Consider the following 18,633-nt stretch of genomic DNA (forward strand, 5'->3'; position numbering starts at 1 on the left):
TAATAATTATATTATTTGATTTATACTATTAACATATATTTTAAGATATAAGATATACGATTTTATATTTCAGCCGAAAATTTCGATTCACCCACCTACGTTCAGGACTCCGAGACCGAAAGTATGTTTTACTTACTATATTGAACAGGAAATTACAGTTTTTTCATTATTTTAGATTGGGATAGTGACAATTATCTCACTTATAAACCAAATATAGAAAATTTGAATGTTATACGGGACATACCACCACTGATGACAAAAGCACAAAGGAGGGAGTGGAGACAGAAGGAAAGAATTAGATTGTCAACAATTAATAAATAGAAGCATTTTTTAATTTTTTCGTTTATTTACAATTGTTGAACGATTTTAATATTCAAGGGGTTTGCCGCCGCCGCCAGTGCTGTAACCACAACTGCCGTCGCANACGTAGACAAGAGTATTGTGCGTAGGCCTCCGCGTGTACCCCGCGTAGGTATACCTAAATTGTATAGGGCTTCGCTCGCCACCGCGGGCCCCAAACGTGGTCGAGCGGTGACATAGACAGTAGCCGCGATTTTCATTTCGCAATAGTAGTTTATAACGCGGCCGAGCGGGTGTCCGTAGATGGCGCTGTAACTGGAGCGCGGTAATGTAATCATAAATGCCTGTATATTTAAGTATTGCAGACTATGGCTAAAAAATATTTACTGGAATTTACTTTAGGAATGTTTGTTAAAATAGAACAGAAAGGGTCAATCCTTCTTCGTCTTAAATGTTCATATATATTTCTTTAGTTCATATTAAAGCCCAATGATAAATTCTTTTATTTTTTAAATTGTATTGAAATAGAAATTATTCCCCTTAGGTCGGACTACAATTGATAGAAAACTACCGCTTCAAATAATAGCAGTTTATCGTCTATAAAAGTGCAAAGCAGAGACGTATCGGAGGAATATATTATGTATTAAGGAAAAAGTACACCTACTTAACTATAAACCGGTTTTAAACCTAATCATGTGTATTCTTAGCCCGTAGAATGTCCCTGTCCTATAGCCTGCTGCTGTTTCTAAGGCGATCTTGAACTCCAGGGTTGTAGGTACCTAGAGAAGAGGCATGGAATGAGAAAAAAATCTCAGTATGTGTACTAATTATAAGTATTATGGGGTGTAGAGATTTTAATTCAGGCAACGGTTTTCTACGACTCGGAATCATTATCAAACAGTATGGATATTTGCGAAATAAGTGGTAAATTTATTCAAAAATTAACGCAGATTTGTACAGGCTGGCGGTACACACACACACAATCAAAAGTGGATTAATCGTTAATAACGGTTACTTCGTAAAGCTTCAAAAATTTAAATTAAGCGCAAACTAGTTGATTATTCGAATTAAAGCCAGACGTATTCCCCGTCAATTTCAATGAGGAAAGCTGTGTAAATTTAGTCTTCATATTAAAAGTTTCAAGTTTCATTATTTCACATATAGAAAAGAGAATATGATTCATATCAGGGAATTCAATGAATTACATCTACGGAACGGTTGTATCGAAAATACAAAGTGAGCATACAAAGGACATGGAACGAAAAACAAAGAAAGCCCACAAAACAAAGATAAAAAAACAGAGAGAGAAAGAGAGATATAACAAAAACAAATTAGTTAACGACAGAGACTAAAAAAAAACATTTAGCCCCTACTCCAAAGGGGTTGGTTACCACAATCTCATAGAGGCTAAATAATGTAAGAAATAACAAAAACAAATTAGTGAATCACAGAGACTAAAAAAAACATTTAGCTCCTACTCCAAAAAGGGTTGGAGAGATAGTCATAGTTATTAATATATAGAAGCATATAGGTATTCATCCTATTCAAAAATAGACTATGCTTCTTAAATCGTTTGTGTGTGCGCGAAAGTAAAATACAGACTTTTGTGGAAAATTTATTAATGCCCAATCCTATCATAGAAAAGATTGTGACTGTTTTAAATATTTTAATACTAAAAGAAAAAAGAGAAGCAAAACGAGGCACCGGTTAACGTTTATATACTTAAAAAGTCAATTTGTGTTTAATACAGGATATGAAGATGATAATGGTTGAGAATGCCTCATATCATTTTAAGAGGACTGCGTTAGTACTTAATAAGTGCTTACCACTGTCTAATAAACCTATTTTAGTTTAGAAAGAACGTGTAAAAGAATACTTAGGGACCAGGAATAATTACAGATGAAAAAATGATGGAGATTTTTCTGGAGCTAGTGATCATATAAAGAGTTTAATATACCTGCTGGAAAGGTACGTCTGAAGACTTTGATTAATTTCATATCTAGTGCCAAATTAAGTATTTGTGTATGTATACCCTAATACTAAAGCAGATTATTAATATCAAATCTTAAAAGCTCATAAAAGAGGTGTAAACCTCCGAATAATCACCGATCAAGAAATTTGTCAAAATTGAAAGAATCAGGATAACTGATCGTAAGCATTCACAAATCTGATATTAAATAATAAATCAAAACGAGCTTCAAAACTACATAGAGAATTTTAAAGGAAAAATAATGATTTAAAAACCCGACAGAGGATTATTTTGTATAAACAAGGCCATAACGACGGGCGTGGAATTGATTGAATATAACGCAAATATAAAATCATTCAACAGACGACACTATTGAGCTAAATAGGGTAGATTACATGACACCCTAGGAACAACTTCGACCCCTTGGGGAGGACTCAGACAACAAATAACAACACCACATTGAAAAAAACAGAAATATATACAAATTGAGAGTAACGCTGGAAAGGTACGAATACAAAAAAAAAGATCATTTTAGTGTCCAAAAGTCTGATTATAGAAGTACACATACCTGGCCTGACCTCGGCGTATCTAGCCTCCTGTACGTTCAGCACGAGTTCCCTGGAACTACCTGAAAATTTTAATAATAATAATTTTAAATATTTTAAGGCAAAAACGTAATAAGGACAAACTTTAACAGTTTCCACACGAACTACACTCAGAAGATCTATTTGAGATAATAAGAATTACGTGGAACATCTCTGCTAATCAACACAGGATACATGTACGGCTCTATCACCCTCCGTGAAAATAGTTACTTGCAGATAATACTTCCGCTATGCAGATATAGAACAGAAAAAGATAGACATACTACTACAAGTGACATATGAAAAGGCAGTATCCGGAATGGGAAAAGATAGATATACTAAATCGTTACGTAATTGAGGATAATAAAACGATAACCTGCACGTGAAACTGGATAAACGTCACGCAAAACTGGATAACCGTCACGCGAAACTGTGTAACCGTCAGGCAAATCTGGATAACCGTCACGCGAAATTGGATAACCGTCACGCGAAACTGGATAACCGACACGCAAAACTGGATAACCGTCACGCGAAGTAAAGTTAGCCGGTTGGTAGCCGGTTGTTAGCCGGTTGTTAGCCGTTGGTAGCCGGTTGTTAGCCGGTTGTTAACCGTTCTTAGCCGGTTGTTAGCCGATTGTTAGCCGTTGGTAGCCGGTTGTTAGCCGGTTGTTAACCGTTCTTAGCCGGTTGTTAGCCGATTGTTAGCCGTTGGTAGCCGGTTGTTAGCCGGTTGTTAACCGTTCTTAGCCGGTTGTTAGCCGATTGTTAGCCGTTGGTAGCCGGTTGTTAGCCGGTTGTTAACCGTTCTTAGCCGGTTGTTAGCCGATTGTTAGCCGTTGGTAGCCGGTTGTTAGCCGGTTGTTAACCGTTCTTAGCCGGTTGTTAGCCGATTGTTAGCCGTTGGTAGCCGGTTGTTAGCCGGTTGTTAACCGTTCTTAGCCGGTTGTTAGCCGATTGTTAGCCGTTGGTAGCCGGTTGTTAGCCGGTTGTTAACCGTTCTTAGCCGGTTGTTAGCCGATTGTTAGCCGTTGGTAGCCGGTTGGTAGCCGGTTGTTAGCCGGTTGTTAGCCGGTTGTTAGCCGTTGGTAGCCGGTTNCCGGTTATTAGCCGGTTGTTAGCCGTTTGTTTTATGTCACGTTCAACTGAATATATATACAGCATATCTTATAAGGTATGTACCTATAGGTATAGCTCATTTGATGTTTAGCATCCGACATGTTTAAATGTAAAATCTATAGTGCTGCGTTTACCTGTCGCAGCAGCTGAAGTCGTCATACGAACAGGCATAAAGATAAAAAATTTGAGTGTAATTTATGCAACGACCGTTTTACAAGGAAAGATAGCTTGAACGCTCACATAAAGACCGTTAATACAGATAAACACTTGACATCATCATATGGAGAAAGCAGCGAAACAATTGCGAAACATGAGAACAATACCTGCAATAGAAAATATATATATATAGACCTCTCGACTGCAATGACGAGGACAGTACCTGCAATAGAAAATATATATACAGACCTCTCAATAATAATAATGATCAATTGTCAAACATGGATAATGATGATGAACAAACAGATTGTGAGAGTAACGAAGATATGCTAGAAAGAGATATTAGAGTCGACCCCAATGAACTTGTAAATGATTTACGTTATTATATCGAAGAGTGTGGTTTGACTAAAGAACATCGTGTCTGTAGTGACATTATCAACAAGCTCCATGATATGGGAATAATTCAGTAACTTACCAATAATCTCCAGCAGTAGTATTATTAGCTGTCTGCGTTATCGTCTCCCATCATCCTAACGTTAGGTCTTCAGGTATTGAGCTGTTACGCCATCAGAAGCGCCTGCGCAATCGTTGTCTTCAGTCATCGGCGGAGTGGTCTTCAGGCATCGAGCTAAGAAAAAAATAAATATTGTCATCACAGTGTCTGTAATTATTCTTCATCTGACTCTTAAAGTGTTCAAACGTGGTTTTTAACATAATCTCAAAATGACAAGTCTACGAGATGTTTGCTTTGAGCAAATCCAAGGTCAATACTGGTACCGTTTATATAGAGATTTTAAGATTATCATCGAAATGGTCACCGGCTACTTTAATGCTACAAAGCTATGCCAGGATGGCGGTCGAAGATTTTAAATATTGGCTACGTAATAAAAGATCGAAAGAACTTATGCGGTATTTTGTATCAGAAAGCGCTCGGGGAGAAAAGTATCCGAGCTCATACTATATACATGGAAATCAATATGACATTATTTCTGGAACGTATTTACATCCTACAATGCTTGAAGAAGTTATTCGATGGATGCAACTACCGAGAACGGGAGAGGGATACGTTTACATAGCAACAACCATGAAGTATGGAGCAAGAAATGTATATAAAGTGGGATACACTAAAGATCCTGAGAGAAGGTTTAAGGAGTTCAACAATTATAGAGCCAACTTTGACTTGTTCTTTTACGTAGACCTAACCAGAGTTTCAAGTGCAAGGGAGACAGAGACAACTGTTCATCAGGCTTTAGAAAGTTATCGTGTGGAGAAGGAGTTCTTTATGTGTGAACTGATTTTACTAAAGGATATTGTCCGACATTTTTCTGAATGATAAATAGCGGTGTAGTAACAACAGTAATCATTTTTCATCTAACATTCAAAGTGTTCAGACGTGCTCAAAATGTCAAGTTTAAGAGATGTTTGCTTTGAGCAAATCCAGGACCAGTACTGGTACGGTTTATATGGAGATTTTAAGATTGTCGTTGATAAGAACACAGGCTACTTTAACGCTACAAAGCTATGCCAGGACGGCAACCGAAGATTTGATAACTGGCTACGTAATAAAAGATCGAAAGAACTTATGCGATATTATGCATCGGAAAGTGATGCCTCGGATTCTCCAGCGACATCCTCTGACCCCTCCTACACGGTAAAAGGCAATAAGAACCCCGTGTACAATACGATTATTTCTGGAACGTATGTGAGAGAAGAGTTACTGTTGGATATTGCTTGCTGGATTTCCAAGAGTTTTTATGATAGATGCTACAGAATAGTAAAGGAATATTTCGTTAACGAATTCAAGACCAACTACCAACACGATAATGAAGCTCTAATGTCCAAGTTGCACGAATTAAAAACCCGGAATGAGAAGTTGGAAAATTACGTTGAAGATATAAGTCCAAAGGTCGTTAACCCGAACAAACGACACATGTTTGCTATAATACAGAAAAATCAATCAACCGAGTATCCGTACTATATCATTAGAACACAGAGAAGGCGTTTCCCGCAATCCTTGAAGAGGCTACAGAAGAAGCACCCGAAAGCGCGCGTTGTGGCAGATTTAGAGTATAACCCCAACAGTATAAGCCTTTTTAATCGCATCAAGGACGAAATACCGTATATTACATGTAAATACAATGATTTTAAACTAGTAAATACACCGATTGAAATTTTTGTAAATGACGTTAATAAAATGCTAGAAATAGATTAAAATACGAGCGCAATTTAATTTCTTACCCCCTTCTACATAATAAGAATACCTTGAGCAAGCGTCTCATTCTTGTCTTGTTCTTGGTAGTGACAAATCGTAAAAATGAAAACAGCGTTCTACTTTAAAGCAAGAGCCTTGAGAGAGATAAGGAAGCTAAATATTCGCGACGATGTATTAATTAATCAATGGTACTTGGATAAACAGCCTTCATGTTATATACATTATGAAGACGAAAAACCTGTATCGTTTGCCTTGCTGTCTAAAATGAACTTTGACCCCTTCAGCAAGCATTCAAATCCAAAGACGTTGAACTACATTTATACGCTGGAACGCATCGTAGAAGAGGACATGCTGCAGCCCTTCTAGACCATGTGAAAGAACGTGAACGTTTCCAGCATTTAAAGCCTCAGAGAATTTTATTAAAAAAATGCAAATGTAAAAATTACGGTGAAATGTAATGTTATGTACATATATCCTTAATAAAATCGAATTATGCTACTCTTTCTTTTCCACCTTTTACAATATTAACTTGAAAGACGTGATTGATTTAATTTGATTGAGAAATGTTTTTCAACTCTCTCTACTATTAGTATCTCAAACACACACACACAATTCCGAGGAAAATTAAAAGCAGTGATAAAATTAATTTTTTTATTTTAAATTACAATACAAGTTAGTTATATAGAGAATGTTACAGACAAGTCACATAGATAACAGGCTGATAATTATTCATGTCTGGGTCTTTTCCATCCGTAGGGCACCGAGCTGTGGTCGTCCAGGAACCGTCTCTTTACGGAGAGAGGTTTATACAGCTTGGTTTGCTGTACGGTTATCACCTCGTGCTCCTTGGTCCTCAAGATGTTTCGGACGCATACCGGGCTGGTGGTGGAAGTATCCAACACCATATCTTTTATGGTGTTGAAATATACCAGTCGTGAGGCTGAGTAGTTAAAGGATATACCCTTAACTTTACAGACGACCTTCTCCTCGTTATCCTTGGTGGAGAAGACCTTATATGCGTAGTTCTTGGGCCCTCCGCTTATAAACTCGGATATGTAACTTCCGGGTCCGTATCCTTCCAGTTCGTCCGTCATGTCGCCAAAGAATTCACCCGTTGGTACGTCGTACTCTCCGTCTTTAGCCACGTAAATTACAGAGTCTGTGTCATAGTACAGGACCCTGTCGTCCAATTGTTCCAGGTAGCTGTACAGCTTATGACGGGCTTGAGTGGTGACGTACGCTGCGATGACAACGTTTACGGTTGTGAGTGGGTCGTAGGCCTCCTACTTGTGCTCCCAATTGACGACGAGAGTGTCTTCGTTGATCGGGAGCGCCGAATTAACGTAGATGCTAGGATTGGTAAGCATGCCGAAGAATTCCGCGGGGTTTCTCACGATGGATGTTTTGGGCTGGTTCTCCCTCTGTCCAAATTTCCCCCAAAAGCTGTTCAAGATGAGTTTTGCGAGAGATCGTAGCCCGGGGTTCTCCACGATCTCCGCAAACTCCAGTCTGACGTCTTCCCTCTCGAGGAACTGCTCAATATATCTCTCCTTGTCTGACTGGCTTGAGCAGTGCGCAGGCCACCCTGACGCCTGCTGTTTCACGGAGATGAACTTGTTCATCATCCCCGTGAAGAGACCTCCGATCTTTGTGACCTTATCGTACTGCTGAACGTCGTAGCTCCAGATCTCGTGGATCGTCAGCAGGCGATAAGCTTTTTCAACGGCTTTCAACACCTCGTCCACCACCCATGTCCCTGTCGGAGCTCGCTCTTCGTTGCTATGCCGACACTCGCCCTTATTCATGTGTTCTCCGCAGGTGCGACAGAGAACAAACATGAGCTTGTTGTTCATCTTGGCCGAGAGCACGGGGTGGTAGAGATTCTGGGGTGGGAGGATCTTGCATTTAATTACCCCGTTTACATTATGAAGATCTGTAGGGCATTCCTCACCCACATACACCTTGGGGTGTCCTACGGGGAACTTGCCGTATTTGCAGACCCAGAGGTAGAGAGAGCAGACGTCAACGTATTTGATTTTCTCCCCTGGGCCGCACTTGTAATACTCGAAAGTATTACCTGTACGTCCTCCGTAGAATGCGTTTCTGGGGTTTAGCGGTGTCAGCGTAACTAAGGGGTGATTGGTAGTGTAGTCTTCGATTTGTCTGTCTTGCGCCATTAATCTTCTAAACGTACACTCCCACATCTCAACGACCTCGTAACCAAGGTCTCGAAGTCTTTGTATCTTTGCAAGGGTGGTTTCGTGGGGAGTGTTTAATGTCTGAGAAGGATCATCAGGCATAGGCACGTCTCGATTGTGCTTGTAACACGCGGGGCAGCCGTGATAGTAGCAGCCGTGGAACTCAAACACCTGATTGCTCTCTGCGGCATACCCATCGACTTTTACACCCGCGACTCGAGATTCTTGCTGTTTAGCAGCGTGTTGGATATTTATTTGTCGCTGGTGTTCCTCCCACACAAGCCATTGGATAGCTACCTTGCTTTGATTGTCACGCCATCTGTAGCCGCCTTTGGGGATGATGCCGATGGTGTTTGGCTTGAGTAAGTTGCGCCTGTACACCTTATTGCACGCAGAGGTTATGGTGCAGGCTTCCGTGTACGGGCAGACGTTTCCCGTTTCCATCAGCTGTTCCCGGAACTTGAGACATGCTGCCGTTAGGATCTCTAAGTCCGATATACAATATTCGACGAGGTCCCTCTGCATGTTAAACTCGTCGTTTTTATGTTCCTCGTGCCACTCGAGGAACTTGGAGCTCTCTTCCGGCTTCATATTATCGGGGTCATAGTATTCGGCGGCTGGTAGGGGACCCACGTAATTTGCGTTGGCTGGAGTGTTGAAAATATGGGGGAAGTAGCCTTTCTTGAAATTATCGCCCAAGCCGAAAGCCTTGGGCAACTTGGACAGCGCCATGGGGAAATAATTTAGACTGTCCAGGAACTTTACGTTCCCCACGACCATGGAAATTATTTTCGTCCCTCGCATGATGAGTTCGGGGGTGAGGTCCGTCTGCGTCAGGATGTAGTTGAGGCAGAACTGGTGGTCGAAGGCCTGCCCGTTGTGAGCCATAACCACCACCTGCTTGAATTTTTCCTCATGGTCATGAGGTGGTGGAGGAACGGCGAAATGGGGTCATTGCACCTTAAAATCTGCAGTCTAACCCCGCATTTACTACAGATTTTCTGCGGCGTGTTGAGGCATGTGCCGCAGCATTGCTTGAATAAACAGAGATTTGGTTCATGTAGGAGGGACCCGTCCGGCCTCGCTGTCTCTTGTCGGGTCTCTAAGTCGTAGAAAATAAAGAGAAGGTCAGCTGTCTTCGGCTTCCCTGTGTTGGGCTGCATGTAACACAGGTGGTCTGCGCACAAGAGGGCGTTGCATATCTTGCAATATATCTCCCCGCAGACATGGGTTCTGCCCTTTTTTACCACCTTGAGACAGTCGGGGCAACGGCGAATCTGCTCGCAAACCGAGCTCTTTTCCGTTGATCCTTGGTTCCTATGATTGTCGTAGCATTACCGGCCTCTAAAGCTACGCTGACAGTCGGAACAGATAACGGCAATGTCTTCGGGGCATGCTGGCGACTGCTGGCACGCCGGACATGTGCCGCCACACCTGTGTTTGTTTTTAGTATTATATGGGACCTGGCACCTCTCGCAATAATAATGGCAACAGAAGGCCGCCGTTAGTGACGTGATAACGTTATAGTGTCCCTCGTGATACATTAAATTTAACGAGGGGCTCTCTGTGCAGCCCTTAAATATCACGTCGCGGACTTTAGTACCGTACTGGTACACGACGATGCGGTGGTCAGAGAGATATCGCTGGAACTCTTGTAGTTCGTGAATACCTGCGCCCCCTTCAGGAATCGACACATTTGCATTTCGACAAAGTTCCAAAGCCCTTTCTGTCTGAATTTTTCCTGTACTTTTCCGCACCTTCACATATTCACTGTCTTTGTCCACATGAGCCTTGGCGACTACTAGAGCGCGGGGTAAACACAAATTGTCTCTATTGTCTATTTTCACAATTCCTTTCCTTAAAGCACATTCTTCTTCGAAGGTGTTGTACTTTTCGCCACGGCCTTTCCCGACAGGCATCTTCACAGAGGTCACGCCCAGACAGAACGTCTCGGTGTTTAGCCCTGCGGAGTTTGACTGGTAGACGCTGGAGATGACGCCCCACACGTCGTCGTAGGTAACTTCTTTAGCGGATTTGAAGCGGACCCAGCCATCACCTCTGGCGAAATCCCTGGAGCAAAACGAAAAAGACACCTGGTCTTCGGGGTTAAGGTGTTCGGTTCCCTGTTGAATTATTTGGATGACGGCTTCCTTGACCCATCCAACAGGTTCTTCACCGACGGGTACCGCCTTAATTTTAAACTCCAAGGTTCGCCCTTGTAAATTGAAGCGGCGGACCTTCTTTATAGTATCTCTAAGTATGAAAAATTTAGACATCTTGCAGTGGTGGTAGTCTGAAAGATACCAAAAGCTGATAAACGCTTCCTACCGAAAGTAAATTTGAAAAACTTACAAGTTGATTGAATAGCGTCGAGCACGAGAGAAGACTAACTGTGATCTTAACACTTCAAAGATCGAAGATAAACTGACTAGAAGACCGTAGGGGACGCGTAGTTATTACCTTTCATGTAACTAGTGCCGGTAAGTGATGCATGAAAAGAGGTCACGTGATTAAGATGTGTTTGATTTAAAAATAGGGCGTGATTCACACAAAAATTTCAAAGTATACGAGAAAAATAAAAAATTTCGAATGTGAGTAAAACGAAAAGATAGTGAGCGCTTTCTACCTACTGGGCAAGCATATCATTAATCCGAACAAAAGAAAAAATTCGATGAGACCCACTATCTTACTGCAAGACGTTTAATTTGATATGCGACACGCCATATTTTTAAAAAACTCACCTTTACTGAAGAGGTTTCAACACCTTTTTTAAAACTATAATTATTTCAAATGTGATAATAGCATGACGTAAAACGTGATAACCTGACGTAAAACACGTGACACCTTATGTGCGTAGTAAGTTGCTAACTAGCTGAGACATGTCGGTACTTGTTCATTCTTCGCTGATCTGTTGAGGTGTACGGAGGTGGTGCTTGCGAAGCTAAGAAGATGGGAATTTGGGCTGGTGGTCGACTTTCTTCCTCACGTTAGCGTGACAGGTACCGCTTTCATGCGGGAGAGTACAACCCTTGGCGTCTGTAATACCAGTCCTAATAAGATAAGGGTTGTCGCCTTCAAGGGGTATGTATAGATAACGCTTTCGTTTGTGCGCATACGTGCGAACATATTTTTGTGGAATTGAGTTGCCGGGGGCTTCCAACTAATTATTGTGAGGCCCCCCTATGGCTATCAAAGAACCGCCCCCACCCCATTACCTGCCTCTGCAGCCGCCCTCTGGACCCGTTTGCCGCTTTCCCTTAGCCAAACTGGTAAGTTTTTGTAATTTTTTTTNCCCTGCGACTCGTGCTTCTTTCTCTTTGGCAGCATGAGAAATGTTGAGGCCTCTGGTGTGTTCCTCCCATACCAACCATTGGATGGCTATCTTGCTTTGGTTGTCGCGCCATCTGTAGCCGCCTTTGGGGATGATACCAATGGTGTTTGGCTGTAGGAAATTGCGCCTATACACCTTATTGCAGGCAGAGGCTATGGTACAGGCTTCCGTGTACGGGCAGACGTTTCCCGTTTCCAACAGCTGCTGTCGGAACTTGAGACATGCGGCCGTCAGGATCTCCACGTCCGATATACAATATTCAACGAGGTCCCTCTGCATGTTAAACTCGTCGTCCTTGTGGCCCTCGTACCACTCTAGGAACTTGGAGCGCTCTTCCGGTTTCATATTATCGGGGTCATAGTATTCGGCGGCGGGTAGGGGGCCCACGTAATTTTGGTTGGTTGCAGTGTTGAAAAGATGGGGGAAATAGCCTTTCTTGAAATTATCGCCCAAGCCGAAAGCCTTGGGCAACTTGGACAGTGCCATGGGAAAGTAGTTGAGACTGTCCAGGAACTTTACGTTCCCCACGACCATGGAAATTATTTTGGTACCCCGCATGATGAGTTCGGGGGTGAGGTCCGTCTGTGTCAGGATGTAATTCAGGCAGAACTGGTGGTCGAAGGCCTGTCCGTTGTGAGCCATAACCACCACCTGTTTAAATTTCTGTCTAGCAGCGAGCACATACTTTAGAAAATTGTCTATAATTGCTTCCTTGTACACGACTAAGCGGTATCCGCACTTTTGGCAGAAATATAAGTTTTTCTCGCCAATACATCCGTCACACCTGCTGGCCGCTACGCAGAGATTAGGCTCGTGCAGGTGTGATCCGTCCGGCCTCGCTGTTTCTTGTCGCGTCTCCAAATCGTAGAAGACGAACAGAAGATCGGTGGTCTTCGGCTTCCCTGTGTTGGGTTGCATGTAGCACAAGTGGTCTGCGGGGACGTGCACGTTGCATATCTTGCAATATATCTCCCCGCAGATATGGGTTCTGCCCCTTATCACCACCTTGAGACAGTCGGGGCAACGGCGAATCTGCTCGCAAACCGAGCTCTTTTCCGTTGATCCTTGGCTCCTATGATTGTCGTAGCATTGCCGGCCTCTGAAGCTACGCTGACAGTCGGAACAGGTAACGGCAATGTCTTCCGGGCATGCGGGCGACTTCTGGCACGCAGGGCAGGTACCTCCACACCTGTGATCTTTTTTAGTATTATATGGCACTTGGCACCTCTCGCAGTAATAATCACAGCAGAAGGCCGACGTTAGTGACGTGATAACATTATAGTGGCCCTCGTGGTAAATCAAATTTAACGAGATGCCCTCTGTGGTACCCTTAAATATCACGTCGCGGCCTTTGGTACCGTACTGGTACACGACGATGCGGTAGTCGGTGAGATAGCGCTGGAACTCTTGTAGTTCGGGGATACCGCAACCTTCTTCGGGAATGGCGACATTGGCGGCCTGTAATAATTCGTTGGCCCGCAGAGTCTGCAGCTTTCCGATATCTCTACGAACTTTTCTATACTCTGTGTCCTTGTCCACGTTGGCTTTTGCTACGACGAGGGCGCGCGGCAAACACAAATTGTCTTTATTGTTTATGACGATGATACCGCGACGCTTGACACACTCCTCGTTGAAGGTATTGTACTTTTCGCCACGGCCTTTCCCTGCGGGCATCTTCACGGAGGTCACGCCTAAACAGAACGTCTCGGTGTTTAGCCCTGCGGAGTTGGATTGATAGACGCTGGAGATGACGTCCCACACGTCGTCGTAGGTAACTTCTTTAGCTGGTTTGAAACGGACCCAGCCATCACCTCTGGCAAAGTCCTTCGAACAAAACGAAAAAGACACCTGGTCTTCGGGGTTAAGACCTTCGGCGCCTTTAGCTACGGCCTGCTGGATAGCCTCTTTAACCCACCCTACGGGTTCTTCACCGACGGGCACCGGCTTGATTTTAAACTCCAAGGTACGTCCCATCAAATTGAAGCGGCGGACCATGCGGGTTGTGTCTTTGACGATCGAAAATTTAGACATCTTGAATAGCGTAGAGTACGAGAAGAAGAAAACTGTGATCTTAACACTTCAAAGATAAACGGGCTAGAAGATCGCACGGGGGCGCGTAGTTATTACCTTTCAGGTAACCGGTGTCGGTGAGATATAATTTTGAGCCTGAAAAGAGGTCACGTGATTAAGATGTGTTTGATTAAGAAAATAGGGCGTATATTCTCACAAAAAGTATAAGACAAAAAATTTTGAAAGTGAGTAAAACGAAAAGATAGTGGGTGCTTTCTACCTACTACGGGGCAAGCATATCATCGATCGCGAACAAATGAAAAAATATCAATGAAACCCACTATCTTATTACAAGACGTTTAATTTGATATGCGACACGCCATATTTTTTAAAACTCACCTTTATTGAAGACGTTTCAACACCCCTTTTTTAAAAAATCAAATATGATAACAGCGCGTTTAGATAAGACTCAAGACAGCGTACTGAATGGAAGATATACCGCCGCATCCGGCTTTTATACTCCGCTCGAAACCTCGATCTCGAACCTGTCCCTAACGGTCGATATCTAAAAGGCCTCTTAAAGTTTACGATTTGTGCGTCTTTGCCATTAGAATCAGTGTTAATTTACGATATTTGGCAAAGTGTAGCGTTTTCCCCATTAAAACGCGTGTAAGTTGTGGCACACTTGATAATTACGCCCACGCGCGCGCGCGAGCTCGTCAAACAACGGCTAACCGATAACAAAAAGGCCCCCTGATATCCACGATTTGTGCGTTCCGGCCATAAGAATCAATGCTAATTTTAAGATTCCGCCTAGTCTGATACGTTTTGCGTGTACATCGAAGCACATACGGGTTGATAGCGCACGTAAGATGTAGAAAGCACGTGATATGCGTGGTGGTAACGGTGCGCATCTTAAGCTTTAATCGTTCTTTCTTCGCTGATCTGTTGAGGTGTACGGAGGTGTGTGTGTGTGTGTGTGGTGCTCGCGAGGGTTTGGTGGTGAGCTGGTGGTCGACTTTCTTCCTCACGTTAGCGTGACAGGTACCGCTTTCATGCGGGAGAGTACAGCCCTTGGCGTCTGTAATACCAGTCCTAATAAGATAAGGGTCGTCGCCTTCAAGGGGCATGTATAGATAACGCTTTCGTTTGTGCGCATACGTGCGAACATATTTTTGTGGAATTGAGTTGCCGGGGCTTCCAACTTGCTGTTGTTGAGGCCCCATATGGCTATCAAAGAACCGCCCCCACCACCGCGCTCTGTGACGTTTCCTTGGTTCAGTTGGTAAGTTTTTACGAAAATTACCTCAAACCGTAATTATTATGAAAATCTGTACTTTACTAAATATATATAGAAAAAATTACGTCAAAAATAATATAGAAATTTTTATGAAAAAATATAGAAAAATGAAAGTCAGTATTTTACGTAGAAATTAGATCAAAACTGTACTTTACTAAAAACGGAGAAATTACGAAAAATTAAATATGATGAAAAAATACGTCTTACTGTACTTATAAAACGGAGAAATTATAAACGGAAAATAAAGAAATTATTTCGTGTATTACGTCTAACTAAAAAATTATGAAAAATTACGTCTTACTGTACTTTACTAAAAATTTATGAAAAATTTAGCGTTAAACTGTACTTTACTATATAGAAAAAATTATTTTACGAAAAATACCACAAACCGTACTTACTAATGAAAAATTAAATATTACATCAAACTACAAAAATAGAAAAATTATTTTACGAAAATTACCTCTAACCGTACTTACTAAATACAGAAAAATTATGAAAAAATTAAATATGTAAAAATTAATTATGAAAAAATTACGTCTTACTGTACTTTACTAAAAATTTATGAAAAATTTAGCGTTAAACTGTACTTTACTATATAGAAAATTATTAAAAATTTTGAATATTTTTTTTAATGGTAAAGAGTCATTGAAAAGCCGCTTATCATCACAACGGATCTGTTTAGTTTGAAACACAGCCGTCGAGATGTTTGAATGGCGCTGGGAGTACAGCGCGTATTTCCTATCACAAGACAGCCGTTTTTTCGTTTCGATAGCCCGAAGGCCTTTCGCGTTCACGAACGGATTTAAGTATTTTCGCGTTTGGCTGAACCCTTTTTTCGTTGGTAAGGAAAAATCCAATGATTACCCTTAGGTAATCGTTTAAGATAGATCCCTACACGACGCGATACAGATCTAAGCCAGTATAGAAGACTGTGTATTAAATCTGTATTTACGACGCGATCTGAAAAAATGCAGAAACTGGAAGCAACGACATGCAAGTAATAACTTACCCGTCGGATCTCCGCGTCTCTGTTGTTCTCTGATTTGCTTTTGGCCATTAAAATGATCTTCTTGTATTCGCGCCTTTCCATGCCGCTCTCAATTTTACGTATATTTCCATGTAGGACCATTCCTCTGCCTATAAAAATTAATACTTTAGATTCGATCGCCATCTTGTTAATGACTGTTAGTAGTTTCGTCGAAGGTAACAGTTTAATTGTTTTTTGGCTGATTTATTAAATAAAAGCTTTTTCATCACGTTTTTTGAATTTATGATTAGTGACTTTTTTTCCTGCTGAAATAATAATAGGATTTTGATTGATTTTTTACGATTTATTTTCAGTTATAGGTTTTTGGTTTTTACCTCGTTTTTAAAATTTTTAAATTCTAAGTTTCTAGCATTATTTTACGGGGCATTTTAAATGATTTTATGATTTATTTTCAATTAGAAATTTTCTAGTAAGTTCTAAGTTTCTGGTATTATTTAACTGTAGATTTTGAAATAATATGATTTTTATGAACGGCTCCAGGTTTTAATGCTTTTAATGATTTTTAATCGGTTTCGTAAAGATTAATGATTATAGGATTTTTTAAATAAATTTTCTTTTTTAATCTGATTTTATGATTTTCAGTTAGAAATTTTTGATATTTTCTTGTAGTTTCTGGCATTATTTACTGTAGATTTTGAAAGTTGAAACGATATGATTTTTGGTTTGATTTCTTTTTCAGTTAGAAGCTTTTAATATTTTTCCTGTTTTTAATTAAATTTACGGGGTTTTGAAATAATTTGAAATTTTTATGAATAGTTCCAAGTTTTTAATGCTTTTAATGATTTTTACTCGGTTTCGTAAAGATTAATGCTTTTAATGGTTTTTAATGGAATTTTATGATTTATTTCCGTTTAGAAGTTTTTGATATTTTCTTGAAGTTTCTGGTATTATTTAACTGTGGATTTTTATGAATAGTTCCAAGTTTTTAATGTAGTTTAGATTAATGCTTTTAATGATTATAGGAAAATTATTATTTTTTAAATATTTATTTTCTGTTAGAAATTTTCTAGTAAGTTCGAAGTTTCTAGATATTATTTTGAAATTAAAATAATATGGTTTTTATCTGATTTCTTTTCAGTTAGAAGCTTTTATTTTTTCCTGTTTTTAATTAAATTTATGGGTTTTGAAATAATTTGATATTTTTATGAATAGTTCCAAGTTTTTAATGTAGTTTAGATTAATGATTTTTAATGATTATGGTAAATTATTATTTTCGGCTGGAAATTTTCGACCTGGTTTTTATATAGAAAATGTATGTTGACTTACCTTTCTTTATTGCAAAGGTATCCGTATATATCAATCACAGGACACATCACTCGCACACACACACCAGAACAACGGCACATCATGTAAAGAGAGAGACTCGCTTTTAAAAATGAATATTTTTGCTTCAAACAGTCTACAGGATGATGATAAAACTATCCTACAGTTTTAAAACGGTCGCCTGCTGTCCGCGATATTTCTTATCACATCCGGACAGCGCTCATTACTTGTTATCATATCTACCAGGCCCAAGTTGCAATAAATTATTATTCACGGCTTTTGGTTTTCTTGATACAACTGTAATATTTAACGCAAATAACGTAACACTATTACATTATGTCTTGAACGTTTGAGATTCCGATGAAGAAGGATGTCCCTCCTCCTTTAACACATGCCGCTATTTCGCTCCTTTAGTTTAAGCACTTTAAACTGTTATATATCATTCCGGCATACGACGTTATTAGACCCATACCGCCCACACCATTCCGCCAAGTACACCGCGGGTTACGATAATGACGTCATCTACTGATAACGCCAAGAACACCGCAGGTTGCGAATCCTCCCGACATCTACTGATAACGCCAAGAACCCCGCGAACCCTCCGTCTGACGTCATCTACGGATAACGCCAAGTACACCGCGAACCCTCCGTCTGACGTCATCTACTGATAACGCCAAGCATATACGACGTTATTAGACCCGGCTACTGATAAGCGCTAAGAACACCGCGGCTACAAGCGCGGCCGCGTTGGGGGCCCGGGGGCGAAGCCCCTCGCGGGACATACTCGGACATTAGAGGCTGCTTACGTGGGGAATACGTGGAGGCTGCTTGGGGATACTACGCGAGGGTGACGCGGGGCAAAGCCTTAGGTGACGCGGGGCCCCAGGTGGGGCGAAGCCCTAGAGGCAACGTGGGACGGGGGCCCCAAGTGGGGCAAAGCCCTAGGGGCCGGCCCTGCTGCACACCTGTAATTAACACCTGTCGGCGGCATCCTTTGATCTTTGCCGACAAAGGCCAAATTTTTGGGAATTAGGTAAAAACACAAGTTTCAAGTTTCCCACGGTCCTAGAAATTTTCCCAGGCTCAGGTGCCCTATTACCTACTTATGCTAAATAATATTTCAGCTGTTAGTGTGAAATTTCAAAA

The 18,633-nt window shown here is 41.2% G+C and overlaps 1 protein-coding gene across 1 annotated transcript; it reads right to left on the minus strand.

The window, feature by feature from the left end:
• Nucleotides 1-7,062: 7,062 nt before the first annotated feature.
• Nucleotides 7,063-9,423, minus strand: LOC108910225. Its single transcript, XM_018714778.1, has 2 exons — nucleotides 7,625-9,423; nucleotides 7,063-7,540 (listed from the first exon to the last, which is right to left on the minus strand). Exons 1-2 carry the CDS (start codon nucleotides 9,421-9,423, stop codon nucleotides 7,063-7,065), a joined length of 2,277 nt encoding a protein of 758 aa, XP_018570294.1.
• Between the last annotated feature and the right edge of the window lie 9,210 nt (nucleotides 9,424-18,633).

This window comes from Anoplophora glabripennis, unplaced genomic scaffold, assembly GCF_000390285.2.
Source record: "Anoplophora glabripennis isolate ALB-LARVAE unplaced genomic scaffold, Agla_2.0 scaffold734, whole genome shotgun sequence".
Classification (NCBI taxonomy): domain Eukaryota; kingdom Metazoa; phylum Arthropoda; class Insecta; order Coleoptera; family Cerambycidae; genus Anoplophora; species Anoplophora glabripennis.